At 46.5% G+C, this 25,791-nt stretch overlaps 1 protein-coding gene across 2 annotated transcripts in view; it reads right to left on the reverse strand.

Annotated features, from left to right (window-relative positions):
- Window positions 1–25,791, reverse strand: part of SETD6 (SET domain containing 6, protein lysine methyltransferase) — a 134,012-nt gene that overhangs the window by 53,450 nt on the left and 54,771 nt on the right. For both annotated transcript variants that reach the window (XM_085637396.1, XM_085637394.1), the window contains exons 5-7: window positions 24,693–24,887; window positions 24,134–24,251; window positions 12,828–13,008 (exon numbers count right to left, since the gene is read on the reverse strand). In XM_085637396.1, coding sequence (XP_085493522.1) covers window positions 12,828–13,008; window positions 24,134–24,251; window positions 24,693–24,887 — 494 coding nt within the window. The remainder of the gene's footprint in view (window positions 1–12,827; window positions 13,009–24,133; window positions 24,252–24,692; window positions 24,888–25,791) is intronic.

Consider the following 25,791-nt stretch of genomic DNA (forward strand, 5'->3'; position numbering starts at 1 on the left):
GACTATTACTCGCAGCCACAACTAGGATAATACAGGGACTTATCATGGTCCATGAATGATGAACTCCTTGACATGCTACTTATTGGAGAATGTAACATTTGGAAGCGTTGTTGACAAATCAATTGTAGCTTGAGAGCCTTCCTATTATATTTACCAACATCTTCATTATGAGAATAATCTTAGAAGTATCAGAGTTTGGAGATCACCTCTCTCCCATCTCTTTGTTGTGAATATCAGTAAAGACTGGCATCGGGAGATTCTCTAAACGACTGCTTTGTCTGTGCATCATATGCCTTGGATCACATTTGGCACAACTTTGAAGTTGCAGATTTGAAGCCCTGAAAAAAGCTCCTTCGTAACAAAACACTAGTTGGCTGTTGTTAATCAACAAACATTTCTACATTAATTGGATTTGGAAATTTTCATCACTACATTGTGAAAAATTGAAACTAATTAGATATGCTCAGTGAAATCATTAAAACGGTTGAAATATGAATTATTTCTCCTGGAATTTGCGAACCTGTGAAAAGTGAAAAATTGTTTTTGGTCATTTCTAAATACATATGACTAAATTTAAAACAACTTGTTTGAGTCCCGGGGGATACTATTTAAAAGATATTGTAACACAAGGGCCTTTTCCATTGTGCACTCACACCTAAGGTAGTAGGGTGTGGTATTACCCTGAATGGCGCCTTTACTTTAATAAGGACAATCTACTTATACCATTTCAACACAGTTTGCCAGAAAAAATTGGTTAGATATACGAGGCGCAACATCTTGTATCCACTACTACCTCATCTTGATGCACGACTCTGCATATCTTCCAGTTTATGTGTAACCTTCCATAGGGAACTTACAACCAGCTCCTTAATCAAATTCCTAGATCTCCACTCTTGCCTACCATGCCAGCAGAGCCCCAGCTCATTCCCCATACTTAAATTGCCTCATACATCAAGCCTGCCACCTTTCCCTGCACTTGGAGTCAAGCTTGATTTTATAACTTAACTGTGACTCTTCTAGCTGTTTTAATAGTGTTTCCCTATCGTCCAATCCACTCTGCATCTGTAAAGTGGCCTCCAACACCAACCGCCTGCTCTAGTTTGGCCAATTCCGCCCTCTGCTCACTGTTCTTTAAATGTGCCTGGCTTATCAGTACCCCTTGAATAAAAGCTTTAAATGTTTGCCACACAACTCCTAAGGGGACTGGACCTAAATTATTCGAGAAAAACTCAGCTGTGACCCTTTTTAATAAGAGTGCCACATAATTATCTGAAAGGATAGAATGCTTCGGGGTCCACCTTAAGTGGAGTCTACATCCAGGAGGTTGCAGTGACAAAGTGATGGCTGCATGGTCCGAGATGTGCCCTGGAAGATGGTCTACATCTCCAATATGTGTCACTAACCCCCTATCAACAAAACAAAAACAAAATCCAACCTAGAAGAGTGTCTGTATTTTGTACTATGAAAGGTGTATCCTCTGACCAGACCGTTTAAATGGCACCAAGCATCCACCAATCCTAAATCCTGAAGCATGATTCTGAGGGCCGGTCTCATTCTAGGTGCCTGAGCACCCTACCTCTGTGTTGATCTATCTAAATAGGATCCAATAATATATTGAAGTCAACCCCAAGAACCAAAAGGAGCTGAAGTCTCTACTAAATTCAGCTCCTGCTCCATGATATGTTGGGGATCATACACATTTGGACCACTGTAGGAAGCTGGCTCTGTTATATACTATACCAAAATTAGGTATAGTGTGCACAGAGCCCAGTGGAACCCCAAAGGTAGGCAGAGGTAAAAGTAGATAGCACCTTACTCTCCATTTGTGGTAGTGTGAGAGAGCAGTAAGGCTTTATCAGAGGGTAGTGTTAAGCATCTGTAGTACACACAAGCAGCAAATGATGTCACACACTCAAAGACTGAACTCAGACCAATTTGTTTGTATAAAAATATTAGTTATATTTATTTTCTAGAACAAAGCAAGCCTGGCACAGTTAAGTGTAAAAGGTACTTTACAAGGTAAGTTGAACAATACAAGCAAGCTGAAAGAAAATGACTTTACTTTTGATTACTTTTCAGATTACTTTATGGATTAATTTTCCTACCATGCCTAGATATCACACTGGGACATTTCCTAGAGAAAAGGCAAGTAAAGCAGCTTTTAGATATTTGCAGTTTTTCAAGTTCTCATACAAAACCAACTCCACAATTAGAAACATTTCATAAGTAAGTATTATGGGAGGAAATGAAGTTATCGGTTTCAAGGTAAGTACTTGGGTTTGGCAGTTGGTCTTCTGGGATTAGAACCAGGGTTCCCCCAGGGTCAAGGATGCACTCCCAAAGCACCCTCAGCAGCACTAGGGCGGCCGGGTGCAGAGTGCTGAAGCCCAATGTTATCCAATGGGGGATAAGGGGCCTTTAGTTGGTGGCTGCTCACGAGCAGGCCACAAGGTTGTGGGAGCAAAGCTCCAGTTGTTAGGCTCCGGGTAAAGGAGGATCCGAGTTAGCACCCAAATTACACCCGCAGCGGCGTAGGGGCAGCTGGGTGCAGGGTGCTGTTTTGGGGTTGAGTGCCATGTTTTTAATGGGGATTCTCTGGTTGCAACAAAGACTGCAGGCTCGGAGACGAAGATCTTCTGGAGGTGACCACCGGTTGGAGAGGTAAGTTGGGATGCTGGGACACCGTCGGTTGGGCAACCGATGTCCAAGGGACGTCAGATGCAGGGTTGTCTTTAGGCGTCTGGTTTTCTTACCACCTTCGGTCGCGGCCGGGGGGATCCTACAGAAAGGGTCTGCAGGCATCGATTGGCGATTCGAGGCAAGTCAGAGATACCAGATCTCAGGTCAGGATCACTGGGGAGACTTCCTTGTGGTGTTGGGCCACTCGAACTCGGCCCGTGGGCATCGGGTGCAGAGTGGTGCAGACTCGCAGATTTGGCCGGAGCCAGAGTCTGGGTTAGCAAATCCGGTGCTCACGGGAGACAAAGTCTTGGGTTTGGAAGGCAGGGCAGGTCCTTCAGGTTCTTGAGGGCTGTTGGCTGCAGGACACATCGGGATTTCACTGGAGCAGGTTCGAGGGGAGGACAGGCCGGTAGGGCTGGGGCCAAGTCGGTGGGCGCCGTCCTCTTCTTAGTTCAGCACGGCTTCTTCGGTCCTTCTTCTGGGCGGTTCTTGTCTGAGGAGGCAAGGTGTAGGGCTGCCCCTTAATACTAGATTTAGGGGCGTTACAGGTAAGTAAAGATTGAGACCAATGGGTCCCTTCCTTGGGGTGGGTTCACCCCCTATTAGGCTACCCTCCAGTGGGAATGGGGGCATATGCCTCTCTCTGGTTGGCTGGGTCCCCCCATCTGCAAGATGGCAGGGACTGAGAGTTGTGGTTCACCTCACCTCCCCCACCTGAGGGGTGGGGTTGGCAAAGGTGGGCACACCTCCCTTCCTCACTTGGTTTTTCCACCGATTCTCCCACCTAAAGTGTGGGTCAGATCCGGTGGGGGCCAGTTGCTGGAAGCGGTAAATGGCTGGAGTAGCTCACAAAAGCGGCAAGCCTTTGAGGCTTCCCCTTTGTGGACCCTGCCCATCCTGGAGAAGGAGGCTTGGCACCTCGTCCCAGGCTGTGCATTGCTTCAGACCCCCGAGAGCAGCAGGCTCTTGACCAGGGGTCAAGAAACATGCCTGGTGGTGGCAGCTGGCGAGCAGCCACTCAGCCAGGAGACTAGCGTTAGGCAGTTTTTTAGGGGACATCTCCAAGATGCCCTCTGAGTGCATTTTTCATTAAATCCCACACTAGCATCAGTGTGGGTTTAATGTGCTGAGAAGTTTGATACCAAACTTCCCAGTTTTCAGCAAAGCCATTATGGTGCTGTGGAGTTCGTAATGACAACCTCCAAGCACCATATACTCTTCATGGCATTACTGACTTACAATGTCTAAGAATTGGCTTAGACACTGTAGGGGTACAGGGCTCCTGCATCAGTACCCTTGCCACTGGTATAGTGCACCCAGCTAGAGGGGTGGCTGACCTATGCCAGGGCAGTGGGTTGTAGGCACGGCACACAGGGATGTATGCCATGTCTACTCTTCACTTTGTTCAGCACCAAAACGCACAGCCTGCAATGGCAGTGTGTGTGTGTGTATTAAGGTACAGCACCCCTAAGGGTGGTACAATAAGTGCTGCAGACCTTAGAGGCCTTCCTTGGCCACAGTGCCCTTGGTACCATTTACAAGGGACTGACCTGTGGCCAAACAGTGCCAATTGGATTTTGTCTTAATGCAGTTTTAGGTAAAGAACATAGGCCCTGGGTACCTGTTTGACAGGAACCCAGGGCACACTCAGTCAAACTACATCAGCAGTTTGGCAAAAAGTGGAGGCAACCATGCAAAAAGAAGGCACTTTGTTACACCCAGAGTATCCTACAAATATAAATTCAAAACCTGCCCTTCCCATTCTTGCTAAGGCCCACCTTCTATTTTCAGTTTCAGAAGCTCTTCCTTGTCAAAATCGTGACTCTTTTACAACGCTGACCATGATCAGTTACCACAAAACTCTCGGTCCATCCATATCCAATGAAAAGCTCCCTGCTCTCACTTGCAACCAAGTGCGTTTCTTGCAAAATGATAATATGAGCCTTACTTTCTTCCAAATACCTCGGAGCCACTCTCTGCCTAGCTTGGGACCGGAGACCATTCATATTCCATGTTAAAAAACATTTCTACCTCCCACAGCCATCATTTTCTTGTAGTCCCTCTTCAAATAATCCATCTCTAAAGGAAAGAAAACCTACTTGGTGACATTGAGGATATGTTTTGATTCCCCCCATCCGCTCCTCACCCTGTGCCCCTCCACCCCCACCCCATCTCATCTCATCTCCTCCCCCTTACCCCACACAGGCAAACCCTCCCAAATCTTGTAGGCATACAGATGGTTTTTGACCACAGCAGGCTACACCAGCCATTCCTATCCCCGTATAGCGGATATTGAGTGCCATCAATGATTCTGGGGTCCTCTCCTTTCGATGGAATCTATCAGTGCATCCACATCTTCGACCGCACAATGATTATACACTTAATTTTACCATATAATACGAAGAGGTGCGGGGAATTTTAGTTGTACATTTCCCCCCCCCAATTTCCGAAGATCCTCCATCCATTTGCCAAAATCCCACGGCCTCTGCTCTGCTCTGCTGCTTTGCATATATCTGATCTGATTGTGAGAGAAAGACCATTAACAGTGTAGGAACCCTCCCATAAGGCTGCGCTCAAGATTGCTTCCTTAACCGAGAACGAGAGGAAGTTTACCAGGATCTTCCTTGGGTTAGTCCATTGGAGGTCCGCCTGAAAGGATCCTTGTGAGCTCTCTGCATCTCTTGCTCCAAGTTGATCTCTGGCCTATCCTTTAGGGCTGTATCTCGCAGGAACTTGCTTATAAAAGTCTTCATATCTGTACCCTCCTCTACCTCAGGGAAATTCGAAAATCTTAAGTTATTCCTCCTCACATGATTTGACCCTCGCAATGTCCTCCCTCAGAGCTGTATTTTGTTTGGCCAACATGGAAATGTCAGTGGCTTTTTTTGCCACATCTCGCTTTAATTATCCTACCTCCTCTTCCAGTACTTTAGTGCGGGCAGTAACTGCATCGAGCATCTGCGCTAACTCCGAGCATGAGGCTTGGACGTTCTCCTGATTAGCCTCTGAGACCATGAACCAATTTTGTATTTCTTCTTCTAGTCCCAAGAGGATGCCCATCAATGAATCATCTACCTTTTTCTTGGGCGTTTCTCCACCATTTTTACTCAATTGGTCGCTCAACAGCAAGTCCTCCGCTAGCTCCGGCTCTACACTTGATGCCAAGGCTTCAAACCTATTGCAGGTAGGAACAGGAGTCCCCCTCGGTAGGGACCTTTCTTCCCCAGAGAGCCTAGTTGAAACCAGACAATCCGTGATATTGGGATTACTGCTAGGGGGAGCTAGTACAGAGGTCCCCATCCCAGTACTGTGCTGTAAGGTAGTGCTCACGGCTCCCTCTGCTTGCTGAACATGGTAAAACTCTAAAGAAGGATTTAAGGGAGGGGGTTATTTTAATCTGCTGAGCGGAGGACCTTTTGCCCCTGCCCCCTAGATTTTTACCAGGAGACCTTACAGGTTTACCATGTAGGGAAGCAGAGCTCAAACCCACTGCAACCCCACCAGGCACACATCGCTTCCCTTTCTTGAATTCTTTTTTAAACTGGGGGCCACCACGGAAGGCAAGTATGGAGCAACAAACACCTTATCAGCCTCAATGTTCTTGGTACGCAATGTGTAACAGTAATTAAAGCACTTTCCTACATATGATGAATGCTCCTCACCCCCTGTTTCAGAGTCTCCTCCTTCAAAATCGACCCTCCTGATATTTCCCAGGGACTGGGAGCAGAGAAAGCTCTCTGTAAGCATCGGTGAGAAAGACGCAGGCGAGCTCCAGCCGGCAGCCTGACTTGTTCTACCTCTACCCAGCGCATGTGCGCTGGCCGACCTGCAGCGCTGAAGCCCCCTTGCTGCCTCCTCAACCTGTGAGCAGCAGACCGGCACTGTCTCCGCCTGGGGCCTGACCAAATTATCAGGCCCCCCAGGCGGCCCCATTAACCTCCAGGGAGACCCGGTGTAACAACCAGGCAAGTGCAGATAGGAAAGGCGCATCCTCACTGTGGGATCACCCTGCTGGGCACCCATGGCTGCCCGACATGCAGCCGACATGTTCTCCGCTGTCCCCTATTATACCCGATTAACATTATAGTTTATTAAATCAAACACAGGAGAAGGTTTTGTATGGCATACACCCTGAAATCATGCATTTCCAGTGCCTTTTATTTGTAATAATGAAGAAAAAGGAGAGCAAGTGAAATTAAACAATTGCCTTGGATCGCCCAATTTGGTAAAGAGGAGAAGCTGGTATTAATCTCAGGTTTTCTGGTTTCACATTGTTCAATTCAGCCACAACATTTATATCCTTTGCTTCGCCATACCCACCTTACACACCAATCCCCCCAACCCTCTCGCCCCCACTGGCATCAATGCTGCCCTCGGATATATCAAAGATCAAACATTTTGCCTCTGGGAAAATGTTTGCGAGTACCCATGCTCTAGACTGGACCTAACTCTTCGAAGTGCTCCAACAATTTGGATTTGGGTCAAAATACATCCACAGGATTCCTCAATTGTATGCAGTCCCTACAGCTAGGGTCAAAGCTGGAGGGTAATGTCTCACTTCCAATAATAGTCGGTAAGGGGACAGGTCAAGGTTGCCGTCCTCCCCAGTTATTCACACTTGCCATAGAACCCTTCGCAGCTAGAATGCGACAGGAAGGTCGAGCAGATGGTAACACCTTCGGGAGACATAGGTGACTGAGATCCTACAAGTCTTGAATGACAAGGAATGGGCTAAAGCTCTGGAATATTAATGTACAGTCTCATGTAATACTCGATTTCAATTAATTCAGCTATTCATACTCCACCGAGCTTATCTTTCCACATCCCGTATTAACAGAACATTCCCCATGGCTTCTGCCTGCAGGAATCAGAAGTCTTCCATAACATGTGCGAGAAGTTGGCCTGGTATACACTGTCCACTAATTAAAGTGGGCACTTTGCACCAGTCCAAACAACCCTTATGGTAATTTAAGAGGTCAAATATAACCTTAGAAAGCTATCCAAGTGGTAGCTGTGGAGAGCAGCCTTCAGGCTTAGTCTTGTAGGAATGTTAAGCAGCTTGTTTTACCAGAATGCAACCTTATTGTATTGGTTATACGAAAGGAGAAGCACACAGCAGTTATAAAAATATGTATTTGTTAATATAACACTCTCGTACGACACAGAATCTTCTACACGAAGATACTCACAAAGCACACAATACTTAAGCACATAAACTATAGTAAATAGCACTAATACACAGTGGGCCCAAGGGTGGAACCAAACCATATACTAAAATAGTGGTATAAGAACCACAACTCGAGTCAAGACAGTGTCCAGAGGATGTAGAATTGCTGGGGCCCCAAGGAACCACCCAAGGTGAGTAAGTAGGGACCCGACGGAGGACAGGTGCAGTGTGGGAACACGACCGCGTGCTCCGTTCAATTCTATGGGGAAGTCGCGGTTGAAGTTTTAGAGTTTAAGGACCCTTCCAGGTGGACTTTGAAGAAACCTCGTGGAAGTTAGGAGGTTGGAGAGCCACCCACCCGTGGATACTGTAGTACCAGTTACCTACCCCAGGGAAGCCGGTGCATAGGTCTGAAGTAGCGCCGGAAACCGCAGTTGAACCCAATGGAAAACTTCGAAGCAGAGCCGCTGCTGGAAGGAAAAAAAGTGTCAGTTGGAATCCAAAGGTGGATTCTTGTCGAAGAGTACTTGAAAGCAGAGGGGACAGAGTCTGGGTTACTCAGGAGTGACCAGGGGCTCGGTAGACGAATGCCCGCGGTTGTCGGGTGCTTCAGATGCATTGAGGGGGTTCTCGACTCTGCAGCCACGGGGACTAGGAGACATCGAGAACGATCAGGAGCTGGATACAAGCAGTCCCATGAAGGATGTTGAGTGCTGAGGGGTTGGTGTCCCGCGGGAGCACCAACAAGCCTTGGCAACAGCATTCCACGCAGAAAGTCAAAGAAGGTTACGGTTCGGACCAGCAAGGTCCAGGAGACGCACCAAAGCCAGGGGAGTTAGGGCAGGCCTGGAGCCACCAGGGGAGCCCAAGAAAAGCACAGTTGACCCTCAAGGGTAATCACAGGCCAGAGGCACAGGAGTCGCAAGAGGACCTCGAGCGATTTCACCCAACAGCAGCCCACGAAGCACTCTGTGCGAGGAGGCCGGAGTTCTTGGTAGGAAATAGTGCCAGAGGTTTGGGCTACTCGGAGCCCAATGCACTTGCTCGGGAAACGCCAACAAGCATATGCACTTGCAAATGAATGCGGTGCACAGGGGTACGGGTATTGCAGCCCCCACGAGGGATTCTGGCCTCAAACTTAGTAAGAGGGCAGCTCGGACCTCGAGGGACGTAGGAACCCATCTCCTGTGTTACTGGAGCCTTCAGAGTCCATAGGAGCTCAGGAGCAGCAGATCGGTCAGTCGTGATGTGGTGCCTGCAGATGAAGGGGAGTGACTCCTTCACTCCAAGGGAGATATCTTCGGTTGTCCTTGATGCTCCACAGGTCCTGCACGGAGCCTGTATGGTGCACCGGCACAGACGATGTTTCAGACTGAGAGGGAGACGAAGTAGGGCCCAAACGAAGTCCAGCTTAGTGCAGAGTGTCTAGACGGTCGAAGGTCAGTGGTTTCTGGTTCAGAATCTTGTCCACATCAAATCTAAGGTCTTACAGCCAGGTAAGCCTTTTGTACCCACGGGAGAGGGTTGGACCGATTTATGGAACACTCCCAGGGGAGGGTCTGACAGTGGGGAGGTTACTCCCATGTCCTTTGTCCAGTGTCACGCCAGAGCAGGAGCCAACGGCTCCCAGGAATGGTTTGAACTGGGCTATGCACAGGGACATCAAACACGTTAGGGTTAGTTTCAGCTGTTTTAGAGTTGGTCATCACGCTGTCACATAATGTGACTCTATATGTCGTAAATGGCTGCCTCACTGACAATCCAGGAGAATGGACTCCGTAGGCTGCAGGGGTGTCCTACTCATGCAGTGGCACCCTCTCACTTAGAACCAAGCACCCTACCTTCAGGATTGTAAAGGTCTGCTAGAGGGGTGACTTATAGGTTTTAAGTGCAGTGACCCTTAGATATAGTAAACCTATATCTTAAGTAAGTGGTGCATGCACCAACTTACACAGGCTGCAATGGCAGGCCTGTAGGTTCCATTTTGCATGGCGTCTCATGGGTGGCATAACACATGCGCCAGCCCATGGGAGGTCTCTGGGGTACCTATGCCCTGAGTACATGGGTACCATATACTAGGGACTGACAAGGATACCCTTGTATCCAATCTGGAGTGTACCCAAGTACATAACATAACAGTTTAGGGAGAAAGCAGATAGACTGGGGCACTGATTAGCAGGATCCCAGTCAGACTAGTCAAAAACAGTACCAAAAGGGAATGATGGACGGAGTGTTGAACATTGCAAGCACTCACCCCCAGTCAACTGATCTGGGTTTAATCCATCACCGTCCAGCCCGAACTGCCAAGCCATGTCTTCCCTGGACCGGAAACAAGCTTCCTAGGACCGGTTTCTGGCATTTCAGCCGTCTTCAGCCAGGCTTGCTTGAATCCAGTGGCAAAGTGAGCAAGGGACTCACGTCTGAGCATACCCTGCCAACTTATGGCGAACAAAGCAATACCAAATGACTGGGGGTGAGTGCTTGCAATGTTCAACACTCCGTCTATCATTTCCTTTGGTTTTTGCTTTGTTCGCCATAAGTTGGCAGGGTATGCTCAGACGTGAGTCCCTTGCTCACTTTGCCACTGGATTCAAGCAAGCCTGGCTGAAGACGGCTGAAATGCCAGAAACCGGTCCTAGGAAGCTTGTTTCCGGTCCAGGGAAGACATGGCTTGGCAGTTCGGGCTGGACTGTTCCCATGAGGCACAGGGTCAGACTGATTTGCATATGGCCATGTCTGAACTGGGGTGGCGGAGTGGGCTAAAGAACGGTGATGGATTAAACCCAGATCAGTTGACTGGGGGTGAGTGCTTGCAATGTTCAACACTCCGTCTATCATTTCCTTTGGTTTTTGCTTAGTCAAAAACAGTATCACATTTAGTAAAAAGTGGGGGTAATAATAATAAGCAGATCCTACTTTCCTACAACATGTCATGAGATTGCCTATCATTGACGACTTTCTGGTCCTAGGAGTTTCAAGATTTGACAAAACGTAAATGCATACTCCCTTCAAACCACATGGAACACTGTGTACTGGAAATCTTTTGACACCCGTTTGAGACGTAGAGCAACCTTGAGATTCTTAGACCTGGTTCTCCTTCTGACCAAAACGGCAATTACATCCCAGTGGAAGTCATCTGTGGCTCATTCAGCACCGTACTGGCAATCAAGAATATTCCAATGCTCCCAAGCGGAAAGCAAAACACTCAATAGGGAGGACAGTAGGGGCCTACGGAAATACAAAATTATGAAAGTGTGGGACAAGGTCTGGTTGGCACTGGGTGGTAACACCAGAGAAAATACTTTTCCCTCCTAATGGGACCATCAATCCAAATATTTCTGAGCTATCCACGGATACCTACCTTTGTACCCCAGAATCCAGACATCTAGTTCATGAGAACTGTTTCTCTTTGCCCCTCCCAACCCAGGGCATTATCCCACAATACCCAAAGCACCTCACAGAGGGGCTGCACCTCACTTCCCTCTCTCTTTATACTGAGACTGGCCCACCACCTCCTCTTGGGGTTCTGCATACACCCATGGACTGTGCCAACAGCCCGGACCCTCCTTCCCGCTCACTTGAATAGATACTCAAACTAACTGTTGATGAATAATCTCCTTGTCACCTTCCTCTCTGGACTGGCGTCACCCTTCCAAGCTCGGATGTGCCCCTATTTGTTCCCTATGTAAGTTACTTCATTACTCATCAGTTTCATAGTACTCAGAGTGATTCCATGTATTAACTTTGACACACCCACAGGATCTCATGCCTATCATTGGTCATGAACAGAATCTTTTCTCAGTCTCCGAATGCGAAGATACCATTGTACAATATATATGTTCTAGAGCTCTCAGACTGGATTCGTAACCACAGAATCTGCTATTTTGTCTTTTGTGTGTACTACTCCAAAAAGCTCAAAAAATATCTTTAAAACAAAATCTAAATTCATTGACTTTAGGAGCCACACTGTCAAGTTCACCAAGTTTTGGAAGTGCACTTTGCACATTTCTACACGGTTACTAAATTTGCAAGTGGTATCAATTCCTGAAATTGCACTATGGGCATGTTCCTCTGGCATGATTACCATGGCATATCGACCCAGACTAGTGCTATTACAATTAAAGTGGTATGTGATTTGCTTAACACTCGTGTAATTAGTAGAATCTTGGTAAAGTGTACAGAGAGTCATGCCCAATACATTTATGGTGCATTTAGCCTGGAGAGGATGTGTGGGTACCTTGACCCAAAGTCTGGGATTTTTTTATATTAATCTTGATGTTAATCTGTTTATGAAAGATGCCCTCACTGTCCAAAGATGTTGTCTAACAATGGTTGATGTAACTACCATTAGGGTGAGCCCCTCCAACCTGCTTAGTGCATATGCAATGTCAATAATTTCGCATTGTACAAGATACGCTGCCAGGTAGACCTTTTGAGCAACAGGCCATTGAATAAAGCATTCAAGAGAGGGTATGATTTTATTATGAGGCATTGTCCTTTAGCGTCTGTACCACATCTCTCTGGTCCGGACTTTAGAATGACATAATAAAGTGGAACCCGATTCTGACCTCCAAAGCTTAAAGTACAGTTTTGCACTTCCCCACCATGACCCCTTGATGTGCGTATTTTTTTTTAAAAAGTGTGCCCAGCAATTGTGTTGGGCATCATTGACAATGGTCAAAGTCATGAACCTTCTGTAAAGAAGCATATAATCAGAATCTTCTTTACTTCCCACCACTGTAAACATTTTACTACTTTATAGGTAGCAATCACTGGGTGAGACCTATTCCCCAATGATTGTACCATCCATTTGAGAACTACTACTTGACTGATCTCCCGCACTGGCAAGCATTAGTTAGGAGATGAATACAAGAGGTGTCCTTACACGACTGACATGTAACCTTTAAATTGCACAAATTAACACTTTTGAGGTAGTAGTGCTTTCTGACGCACCAAACAAAGTTGTGTGTTTACTAACCCTGCATTGCGGCAGCACGCATAGTCTCCATTTGGATATCAGCGCAATCATTGGTGTTGCTAGGATAAGGCTCAGCAAATCCATACATGTGTAGTAGCTGCCAGTTCGCCATTTGTCCATAGGTATTGAAAATTTCTTGGCCTTTGCTGATCTTTCTAGTAGTCACCATTCGTAGATAATTCTGAAAGGGCGAAATCAAACGATACACACCCACACATAGTAAGTTCTGACAAAAACAAGAAACAACCTAGCTGATACAAGGAGAATGATAGGTTACCCAGCAATAAAAGCTGCACTGGTAAAATTACTTCTACGCACAAAGACTCATTACAGACAGAAGTAAGACAGAATAATTGGATATTAAGAGGTGTCTCAGTTTTTTCCATTTAAGCTGTAATGTTAAAACATTTACAAATGTCTAGAAGTACCTGACCGATCTATTAGATGGAACTATTGTGGCAATATAAGCTAAAGCAAAGTTATCTTTACATTTATTTTGTTGGTCTTTGCTCAAGACACAAGTACAGTACACCACCTTGAGGTTCTATGGTTTTATACATTAAGACATATCTGATCATAATCTAGTCCTCAAAAAGTCCTAATTGTAGATAAATCTAACCTCGTGACAAATAACACAGAACTTTCGCTTTATCATTTATTAAACAAAAATTTAGTAAACAATCAGTAGTCCTGTGTGAAAAAAATAAAAGCACCCTTAATGCTTCCTATCAGTTCGGCTAATCAAATACAGATAGAGTGCATGATTACTTGATCGTCAATAAGTGCTACCACTTGTATACGAAGCAAGAATGTTGGTCAGTATCATCTGGAGCTTTCACGTTTTTGTTAACATATCATGCGATGACCAAAATATATCTTTGATGGTGTCAGAGAAATAGGTGACATTAATGTCTGCTGTGAATAGGAGGCTTAGAGTCAGCTATTGCTGCTATTCAGTAGCCATATCTTTGGCACCACATACACCATTGAATATTTACATAAATATAAAAGAAGTAATTCTTGTTTAAGATCCATTGAGACTACATTAATAGTTCCACATGAACCAAGAGGGTTTTACAATGAGCTGACGAAAGAAGGTTATAAGGGTTATTGTAGGATATTACAATGCTACGTGAGATCATGGTTATTTTTTGAGAAACCGCCAGAAACCAGATCCTGTTTCCTGATCAACACAAATCATGAACCCAGTAAACTTTGTGGATTTACTATCCAGCTACACATTTTTTGGTTTATGGGTATTTTGGTAATTCGATTGTTTGAACTTGTTATCTCCTTTCCCGGAGGCTACAATCTTGCACCCCCGTAGCTATCAAATAGTCATTGACTTGGTGGAATTGTGGTTCTAAAGTACCTAGCACTTATGCGATGGAACTTATTTTAACACCCCCATGTGGTTAATCTATCAACAGCTTGCCTTCAAATGGACATTTCAAAAAGTTGTTGCAGAGAAAATTTCATAAACTGCAGGTTTGGTTTTGCGAGTTTAACAGCCAGTGTCGTGGAATACCTCCTACCTCCTCCAGTCAGATGAGGTTGAGTGCACCATTAACTTCTGAACCAGAAGCGTAAGCCACCAAAAATGTTTCCCATAACAAAGGTTCACAAACTGGTTAAAGAATTTAGCGCTACTTCCATACTTACTATTGTTGAATCTGAGTCTACACTGCTTTAACAATTCAAAAACTACTGAACTGATTTACCATAAAATACATTTATTCTGATAAAAAGTCGATTCTCAGGTTAAGTTTGGTAAGGTAAGTAAGGTATAAAGAGAGGACTTCTCTCCATTTTAACCGTGTGTGCACAGATGACGGACATGTGTCACGTACATATAGCCACGCATGTTAATTACTGTGGTTTCGAATAAATCTATTGTAAGTGACCAAGGAAATCTCTTATGGTCCTTTCTGTGCTCTTTCTCCTTTTTTCTTACAGGTGGACAATGGAGCCCTTCTGAAGTGGAGATTGAAAAAGGTCACCCCACGGTTTTCTCTTATCACAAGGTTGGTCAGGACGGAGCCCGCTTTAGAATAGGTCCTGAAGAATGCCACGTACCCTTTGGGGACACAAGGCAGAAACATGTTGACCCTTTTCACCACGGTGAGGGGACAATAATTTCCCCAAGTCACCGCTCACCTTTTTAATACCATACAGTTGTTCACCTTATTAAAATTAAGTCAACAACAGTAATGGTTTTTAAATCACATTCACTACTCACGGGCCCCCACTTAGTTTAGAAGTGCATCCCTGTCGTCAGGTGTATGCCCGCCCTCTATCAAACCAAGGTTTTAGAGGGTGAGGACTGCCCATGATGAAGCATGACACCAGGTGGTGTGTGAGGTCAGTCCTTCACTTTTTGTGAGATGTCAACACTCACAATTTAATTTTGAGCACCATTTGGTCACTATTCTGGGAGCGGCCCCACTTGTGTTTAACATTTTGTGTTGGAGGCTGGCTTGCTCCTGGCGCCCTGTGCCTCTTGTTCCCTCTTCAAATAACCGCTGGGGTTAGTGTAGTTTATACGTTTGGCATTAAACTGTCCATCAGTTTTTGCTCTACAGAAGTACAAAAACATGAACATGGATCTTCTGTGTAACTTTCCAAGGGTCATTTAGACTAATAAAGCTCGACCTTCCTTAACCAATCTGCACCACGTTTGGAACTAAGAGCCAAGAATAAACAATACAACTGCTCCAAAACATTAAGATTTGAATATGCGGCCATTCCTCCATTATATGTACATGAATATATGTATGTATGTATAATACATATACAAAAAGAACAGCATGCCAAGGTCGAGATGAACAGCCTATAGAAAAAGAGTTTTTAGATTACTAATCTTCAAGAAACTTTCCTACTAAAGCAAATAACTTTCAATCAGACTGGCCAGACAAATGAGGGTTTATGTTATAATTCTTATTCAAGCTCCAAAAGAAGCATTTTGATGAAGGATTAGCTTAAATGTAATGTTGATACATGTGAAAAAAAATGTCAGCCTTAGAGGGACTCAAACACTGTGCCGTAAAAACAAATTCTTTGCAGCTAAGGTAGAGTATAGAGGGTAAGTGGTTGTAGGTTGGTTACTTTAGGTAGGGGTGGGGCAGTTCCCACACAAAAAGCATTACACCCATCTCTGTTCACCTAAAAACACCTACATTTAGTTTCACAATCAGATATGCACACTTTCACATTTTGTATTACACTTGTGGCAAGTTCCCCGTCTCCAGTCCTATAAAAAAAAAAATTAAAAAAACATTTTGATCTTTAGAATGGTCTGGAGAGGAGTGACCTTGAAAAACTGCACTCAGTATGGTCAAAATTACAGGATTTATACTCATGACAACAGGTATTCGAGGCAGGTGTACTGGACCCTGGGCATGGCTGAAGGCTACTACATGTGCAAGTACTCTAGCGGGTGCTGAGGGCAGGGGTACCAAGCATTAGTACTCCACACAAGGTGTTGCCAAATGTCCAATACCTGGATGCAGGACATGCCTGCTGAGTTCTGGGCATGGGCACAGGGAAAAATACACCACAGCCCACTGGGTAATCTTCAGCCATGCACAGCAGGGCTTGGGGTGTAGCAAACATCCATAACCTGAGACACGCAAACCTCTGGGCGCAGGGCTTGGCCTTTGATCCTCTGCAGAGAACTACATGAGTACCGTGGTGTCGAACCAAATTAAGTCACTAGAAAGCAACAACATTCTTTAAAGAACTTCAAGGAAATGATAATTGTTTAACCGCATCCCAAATAAAGTTATATTGAAGAAACAAATTTCCCGCAAAAGCTTTGGTTGTATGGATGCTATGGCGACAATCGACTCCCCTCCAAAAAGAAAACCACATAGAAACAGAAACCTCTGAACATAATTTATGGTGAAATATTCTTTCATAACTTCACTTACTTTACTATTCATGACGTCGTCACACACTGTGACAAATAACAGTGATGACAGATTGAATATGCTACTTACCAGTATGCATCTGTTCTTGGCATGTAGGGCTGCTGACATTCATATCTGTGCATAGATCGCCGCCTAGTGTTGGGTCCGGATGTTTGCACGTTGTTGTCCTGGAAGAGTCTTCGAGGTATCCTGGGATAGGTGACTCCTCCCCGGGACTACAGTGCGCATGGGCATCCTCTCCATCCTCAGATTGTTTTTCGCCATTGTGGCAGTGATGGAGTAGATACAGAAAGTGATGACCATGCTTACAGTAATTCTGAGAGCTGCAGCTGCTACAGGCGCCGGGGAGGAGGGAGGGCGATATGAATGTCAGCAGCCCTACATGCCAAGAACAGATGCATACTGGTAAGTAGCATATTCAGTTCGAGGCATGTGGGCTGCTGAATTCATATCTGTGCATAGAATGTATAGCAGTGCCCTCTATTAGCGGCGGCTACCAGTGCCAGCTGCAGCGGTCTGAAAAAGGGTTTTGAGAACAGCCTGTCCTACAGCTGCCTGCTGTTTTGATTGCACATCTACACAATAGTGTTTGGTAAATGTGTGTGTGGTGGACCAGGTGGCTGCTCTACATATATCATGCAGGGGAATATTTCCTAGAAAAGCCATGGAGGCCCCTAACTTACGTGTTGAGTGGGCTCGTGGGGGAATAGTTAATGTGCGTTTTGCCTTTTGATAACAAATTTGAATACACTTAACTATCCATCTGGCTATCCCTGCTTTGGAGATGGCGTTACCCTTGTGGTGTGGGGCAAAGGCAACGAACAGTTGTTTTGTCTTCCTAAAGGGTTTAGTCCTGTCGATGTAGTACATGAGGGCCCTCCTTACGTCTAGTGTATGGAGTGCTCTTTCCGCGACAGTTTGTGGGTTTTGGAAGAAAACGGGCAGTTCAATAGTTTGATTCATGTGGAACTGCGAGATTACCTTGGGCATGAATTTGGGGTTGGTACGTAGTACGACCCTGTTGGCGTGAACCTGTATAAATGGCTCTTGAACTGTTAGTGCCTGGAGTTCACTAACTCTTCTTAAAGAAGTGATTGCTACCAGGAAAGCTACTTTCCAGGTGAGGAATTGAATCTCGCATGAGTGGAGAGGTTCAAAGGGTGGACCCATCAGGCGTGTGAGGACCAGGTTGAGGTTCCACATTGGAGCCGGTGGGTGGCTTGGTGGAATGACTCGTTTGAGTCCTTCCAAGAATGCTTTGATGGCAGGCACTCTGAATAGTGAGAGGTGCTGCCTGGTTTGCAGATAGGCTGATATTGCGGTCAAATGGACACGTATAGAGGTGTACGCCAGATTGCATCGGTATAGGTGTAAGAGGTAACAAATGATGTTTTGGATGGATGCGTCCAGCGGGTTAATGTCATTATTACTGCAATAAATGACGAACCTTTTCCATTTGGCTGCATAGCAAGCTCTTGTAGTGGGTCTCCTGGCCTCCTTGATGATGTCCATACAGTCAGGTGGCAGGTTGAGGTAGCCAAACTCTAGGACTTCAGGAGCCAGATTGCCAGTTCAGCTGTTGCGGATCTGGGTGCTGAATCTGTCCATGGTTCTGCGTCAAATGCGCGGGTTTGATCCGCAGCCTTTGATGCGGCACCACGGAAAGTTTGAGGAAGGTGGTGTACCATGGCTGGCGTGCCCACGTAGGAGCAACTAGGACGAGTGTCAGGGAGTGTTGTCTGAGTTTGCGAGCCACCAGCGGTATCAACGGCGCTGGGGGAAAAGCGTACGCAAATCTGCCGGACCAGTTCATCCATATCGCATTGCCCTGCGACTGCGGATGTGGGAACCTGGCGGCAAAGCTTTGGCATTTTGCGTTTTCGCTTGTGGCGAAGAGGTCTATCTCTGGATGACCCCACTGCTGGAAGTACGGTTGGAGTACTGAAGGGTGTAGCTCCCACTCGTGCATCTGGTGGCTGTGTCTGCTGAGCAGATCCGCCATCTGGTTGTCCTTGCCCGGGAGGTGCTCTGCCATGAGGAACATGTTCCTCTGAATGGCCCACTTCCACATGCTCTGAGCCAGATGAGACAACTGTGGAGAGTGTGTTCCTCCCTGCTTCTGTATGTAGTACATGGCAGTCATGTTGTCCGTTCGGATCAACACGACTTTGTTGCACAGATGTACTTTGAATGCCTTCATGGCCAGGAAGATTGCCATCAGTTCCAGAAGGTTGATGTGCATCTTCTTCTGTTGTGTCGTCCATAGTCCCTGCACTGTGTAGTGGAGTACATGAGCTCCCCATCCCTGGAGAGACGGTTCCGCTGTCAGTACTATTTGTGGAACAGGCTCTTGGAACGGTCGGCCCTTGCAAAGGTTTTGAGGATTCCACCAATGCAGAGAGTTGTATGCCCGACCGCTCACCAACACTAGGTCTTTCAACTGTCCTTGAGCTCGATTCCACTGACGTGCTAAGCACTCCTGAAGCGGGCGCATATGTAATCTCGCGTGTGGGACTATGAAAATGCAGGAGGCCATCATGCCTATCAACTGCATGAACACTCGTGCTGGAAGTGAGTGTTGGGGTTTGAACCTGGAGATCAGCATTTGCATGCTGTTGATCCTCACTAAATTTGGCTGAGCTGTGGCCGCCAGAGTGTCTATAGTCGCACCTAGGTACTGTTGTACGTGTGCGGGCTGGAGATGGGATTTCGGGTAATTTAGTGAGAATCCCAGACTGTGAAGGAGGTGAATGGTGCGGGACATGTGGTTGGCACATTGCTGGGCTGATTGTGCTTGGACGAGCCAGTCGTCCAGGTAGGGGTAGACGTGTACGTGCTGCCTCCGTAGATGTGCCGCCACAGTAGCTAGGCACTTCGTGAAAACCCTGGGTGCTGTTGTCACGCCGAAGGGAAGGACTTTGAATTGGTAGTGCTGCCCCTGAACAGTGAACCTGAGGTATTTTGTGTGTGAGGGGTGAATGGGTATGTGGAAATACGCATCCTTGAGGTCCAGCGTGGCTAGGAAGTCTCCCTGCTTGAGAAGCGGGAGGACTTGCTGGAGAGTGAGCATGTGAAAGTGCTCGGAAAGAATGTACCGGTTCAGGGGTCTTAGGTCTAGTATAGGTCTGAGTGACCCGTCCTTTTTCGGTATTAAAAAGTAGAGGGAGTACACTCCCGTACCCTGCTCGTGGACGGGTACGACCTCTATAGCGCCTTTTAGAAGCATACTTTGCACCTCCTGCTGTAAGAGCGTTAAGTGCTCTGAGGACATAGGACGGTTTCTTGGAGGAATTGTGGGTGGAGTGGAGGTTAGCTCTAGACAGTAACCGTATTTGACAATATCTTTGACCCACCTGTCCGTGGTGATGGAGTTCCACGTGGACAGGAACCTTTGTAGCCTTCCCCCGACAGGTGTTATGTGGTCGGGAGGAAGGGAAGAGGGCGTCACTGCTTGTTCTTGGGGGAGGACCTGGTGTTGCCGTAGCCGCGTCCTCTTCCCTTCGTACTGGAGCCACGATATCCACCCCGGGTGTTTTTATCGTAGGTGGTTTGTGTATTGCCCTTGTTGTATGTCTGCTGTGACCCCTGTCCTCTACCTGCTCCTCTATTTCCGGGGCGACGAAAGGAGCTGCTCCGAAAGGACTGAGTCTGGAGAGCCCCCATGGACTTTGCGGTGTCCGTGTCCTTTTTTATTTTCTCAAGGGTGGTGTCAACCTCCGGTCCGAATAAATAGTCGGGGTTGACAGGCTGGTTGAGTATATTATTTTGCACCTCAGGTTTGAATCCGGAGATTCGCAACCAGGCATGTCGTCGCAGCATGACGCTTGTGTTTATGGCCCTGGCAGCCGTGTCTGCGGCATCTAGTGCACACTTGATGGAAGCATTTGTGAGTAGCTGTCCCTCTCTGATAAGAATTTCTGCACCTTCTTTGTACTGGTCAGGGAGATGTTGGAGTAGTTGCTCCAATGTGTCATAGTGCGCTCTATCGTAGCAGGCGAGGAGCGCTTGAGTGTTGGCTATGCGCCATATGTTGGCAGCCTGGGCGGCAACTCGCTTGCCAGAGGTCTCTAACACCTTGGACTCTTTGTCCGGGGGAGGAGCGTCACCTGTCGTCTGCGAGTGTGCCCTCTTGCGAGCATTCGCTACGACAATGGAGTCTAGTGGTAATTGGCCTCTGATGTAAGTAGGGTCCCCAGGCGCCGATCTGTATTTCTTATCGATCCTGGGGTTTATCACTCGTGCCCTGGTGGGTTCTTTGAAGATGTCCTTGGCTGGTTTGAGGACCCCTTTCAACATGGGCAGAGTTTTTACATGTCTTTCTGAGGATGCGAAGGTGTCCATAAGAAAGTCGTCCTCGATGGTGTCAGAGTGAAGCTGCACTCCATGATTATTTGCGGCACGTTCGATAAGAGCGTTGAACGCCGCAGTGTCCTCTGTGGGAGATGTTTTCGCCCCATAGAGTTGTGGGTCCTGTGCATCTAGAGGTGCACCTGGATCTGCAGGGCCGCCCCAAGTTTGATCAGGGTCCTGTTGGTCATCAGGGTCTATGTCTCTGTGGTAGGGGACTTGGTCACCCATGTAGTCCTCCAACAAATCTGTGTCGGAGTGTGTGGGAGAGAATGATTGTGGATCCTGGTAGGGCGAGTGGAAAGATTCGCTTAGGAGAGGTTCTGAGTCCACAGGCAGCTTCCTTTTTAGTGGGATCCGGAAAGGGTCCAAAGGTGGCTCCGAAGTTATCCTCCGTTCGTGGATAACCATCCTGCCGGTGTTGGCGTTGATGACATGTGACGGAGACGTCTCAGCAGGTGTAGTTGTGGTGTGGGTGACCCGTGTCCTGAGTTGGAATATTTTTGGGATCGTGGACGGAGGCAGGCCAAAAGTAATGTTGGCTGGCGCCGAAGAGGCTGCTGGAGCTTTTATTGGGCCGGAGCCCGACGTGTCCTGGAGGACCGTTTTGGTTTTGCTGCTTTGTGCCGCAACAGGTCGCACTTGGAGCGCCTTTGAGGCTTTCGCGCCGACCAGGTCTGTAGAGGCGGTCGTGGACTTATTCGGCGCCGGTGGGTCATCGAGTCGAGGGGCGGGAATGGCCGTCGACGTCTTCGATGCATGAGGCTTTGGTGTTGCCGTGGAAGCGATGTGAGACGCAGCCGGCAGTGTGACCTTTGGTGTCGGAGTCGATGGCGTCGACGCCGGGAGCCGATCAGGTTTGTTGGCACCGAAGGCCTTTTTCCGTATGCCGACTCCGACGTTGGCCGCTTCAAGTTCAGCATGGAAGTCTCGCTTGGTGCGCTCGGTGCCGACGCGTTTCGCTGGCGTCGAAGGTGTGGAAGGCCTCGATCCGACCAGCGCCACTTTTGGTTTCGGTTTCAATGGAACCAGTGCAGCTTTCGGTTTCGGTTTGGAAGAAGGGAAACCAGCCGGTTTAGGTAATAATGGCTGCCGCTGAATGTCCGAGGCCGGGCCTGAGGGCGGGGCCGAAGAACTGCGGGATAGGTCTCGGGTAAGGCCCGAAGGCGATCCCTCGACCGGAGCCATAGACTGTGGCACTGGGCTCTCTTCAGTCTGAACGGGTAGGCCTTGCTCGTCATTGGAGCTACTCTCTTCGGCCCCTAAGGCCTCATCGTAGTCTCCTACCTCGGTGTCGTCTTCATCTCTGCGAAAGAGTGATTCGTCGACGTCGTTCGATCCGGAGTCATGTTCGGAAACGGGACTGGAGGGTAGGATCTCCAATTCTTCGACATCTTCGGTCTCGGCGTTGAAGAAGTCTGCCGGGGCCGGTGCCGCGTGCTGCGCTTCGAGTTTTGCCGCTCGTCGATTCCGTAGAGTCTTCTTGGAACGGAACCGGGCACAGGCCATGCATGTCGATTCGTCGTGATCCGGCGAAAGGCATTTGTTGCACACCGGATGGACGTCGATGTGGGGATATTTCGCATTGCATACCGGACATCTCTTGAATGGTGTCCTCGATTCCATCGTCGATGTCGTCGATGGGCAGGTAAGATGCGAAAAGTCGGTTCTGAAAGTTAGTTAACTAACAAAGGAGTATCGAAACCGATCGAGAAAACAGTACCGACGCGAACTAAAGGCCTTTTGGCCTCGATAAAGTTTTTCCTAACTTGAGTTAAGATAGCACATCCGAACCCAATGGCGGAAAAAAACAATCTGAGGATGGAGAGGATGCCCATGCGCACTGTAGTCCAGGGGAGGAGTCACCTATCCCAGGATACCTCGAAGACTCTTCCAGGACAACAACGTGCAAACATCCGGACCCAACACTAGGCGGCGATCTATGCACAGATATGAATTCAGCAGCCCACATGCCTCGAACATCACATTACCATTATCAACATTGCTAAAGCCTAAATTGATTCCCCGTTTCCAGATCTGTTGAGAATTGAACTATCGTCTGGTTTCTAGACTAACTGGCTGCAGGGGCACCAGGATGTTAGAAGTTGTACTGCAGTATTCACATTACAAACAATGTCTGTGATGATATGTATTTCTTATGAGAGACACTGCGGTATGACATCGCTGCTAATGTTACATGACTGTCACGGACATCGGTGATGACCTCACTGATGCTACAGACAAATGTTCTTCTCCATATTTGTCTGGAAAGAATAGAAATAAAGGTGGTTTCAATTTACTACATTGAGGGGAGTTAGCTGCCAGCTGACACATCTTTCTCCAAAAATATGTTAAAAGGACATCCATTTGCTGATAGGAAAATGGTCATGCGATGTCAGCAGTGATGTTATTTGTGATGTAATCACACATCAAGTGTCGGAAGATCACTGCTGGGAGGCTTTATGATTGTGCAGCTCAACACAGCAGATGAATGAATGGATCTAACATACTGGATAGCAACAATAACATCTTTTTATCTGTTGTTTTTAGAGGAAGTTGGTATTTATATTACATACATGAATTGTGATCTCAATAACGAGTCACAATTTAGGTCTAAAAGGTTTTTTCTCAAGTGGCTAAATACTTTACCCACACACCAACATTTAAAGTTGAAAACTACCTGAAAGCCATAAACCTCTCACTACCCTTCAATAAAGTCCAGAAGGCAAATAGAACACACAATCAAATTCACACACATACTTTCCTTTTTCCAGGTCATGGTGGAAAAGGTCAGAAATAATCATCTGGAAGCCTTTTGAATAGTCGTCAAACACACATACGTTTTAAGACTCTTGCCATATCATCCCCACTATGTAACACACTTGAAAAACTCCACTAAGTCTGAATGGCACATTTATTAAGTTCTTACATTTCTCAAGATCTTATGCCTTCCAAAATGTATTTTAAATAAATAAAGTGCTGAGCTTACCAATAACTATACTGTTTATGACCTTACAGCCCACAATTTACCTTAGAAAATTCCAAATGTGCATTGTGGTCAGCCACGTGATTTAGGATATCTCCCACAGGGACCATCATAGGAGGGATGGGCTGTTTCATTTGTTGTTCGTCTTCGGGCTCTTGAAAGCTTTGGGTGAGAGTCAAGGGAGAACATGTTAGGTACAGTGCATCATCTCGCCAAAGCAAGCAATATACACTGGGGAAGAGTACACAACATGGATCACACAAAAGTGTGAGTGTAGAAGGTGAGGTGTGTTTTACTATTGTTGCCGTTGAAGATATATATATATTTTTTTTTTAAATGGTAGTACAACTGAAGATTAGTTTTGATTTACAAAATACAGTGAACTCTGAAAGGCTTTCTTACAGATGGAAATCACTAATAGATAGCCAAGAAACAACAAAGTTGTGGTAGTAAGCAATATAAAAGTAACCTGTCTGTATTTAAATTTTCACTTATTTTAGTTTACAACAGATATGAAGACAAGGGACGATAGTGCAGCAATGCACGATGGTTGTGCCGGGCACCCAACATGTCGCTTTTCTTATCTGTTACTTGGCAGCTCACCTGTAAGCCATGACAAAAGCCACCAGCTTCTTATACAGCTCGGCAGTATGAGTTTCTGGCTGGAAAAGATCTGGGTAGGACCTCATGAAGGGCAGCACTATGGTGGAATACTCCAAGTGCATGTTGTCAAGGTCCTTCTTTACCACCTCAGGCACACCAGTACCCTGAAGCAGTCTCTTACGCTCATCCTCTGGCCTGGGGCAAGTGGAAACAAACAGCAAAGTATAAATGTACATCAGGTAAAAATAGTCTAAGCAGGAAACAATGGCAGTGTTACTTTGAAGGCATTCTTCCTCTTTGGTAAAGTTTACTTGGGCGTCACCATTTTAAAATACCTCATTGGTTAATAAGACCCCCTCCCAACCTTCCTGTGTTTTGTACTTCTTTTGTGGCAGGACCCTCTTTATTGCATAAGTTCTATTTTTAGGCTGTCCCAAGACAGACGGGAGCAATCCACCCAGTTAGGGTTTTCTGAATGAATAGGTCTAGTTGAGCTAGTCACCTGTGTTAAGGACAGCCTGAAGCTGCTGAATCTTAAGCTCTGGCAGAATACGGTATAGCAGGGATCTCCATCAAAATTGGTAGGTTGAGTAGCATTCTCTACACCATACCAACCTGGGAGACAGCAGGTAAAGTGCCAGAACAATAGAACTGCAAGTCAATATATGAACCCAGCTAAAGATGATGAACCACTGCATTGCTTCCAGGGAGCAGCTGCTAGAGTTCTACTGTCTTGTGTCTAAATGACAATCCTGCAAAGCAGTCAGAGAACGTAACCGATAATAAGTCGGGATGAAAGCATTAAGATGAGAAAGGAAAGGAGAAAGTAGCTGCATAGTGAAAAGAAGAATGGAAAAATCAAATAATGGCTACAAAATCTTTCAAATGGGAATCAAGTAAAAATACCTCTATATATTTCACCATTTTATCCTGCTAAAACAAGATGAAAAGGAGTTAGGAAAGAACAGGTAAGAGTGTATCAAGATATATGTGTAAATATATATACCACAGTGCACAACCAGAGTGTTGGAAGCACATGAATCAAGGCATCTGCTCATTTGTTTTATCGCTTACAAGCTCCACAGAAAACTGCTTAAAC

This window comes from Triturus cristatus, chromosome 12 (genome assembly GCF_964204655.1).
Source record: "Triturus cristatus chromosome 12, aTriCri1.1, whole genome shotgun sequence".
Lineage (NCBI taxonomy): Eukaryota > Metazoa > Chordata > Amphibia > Caudata > Salamandridae > Triturus > Triturus cristatus.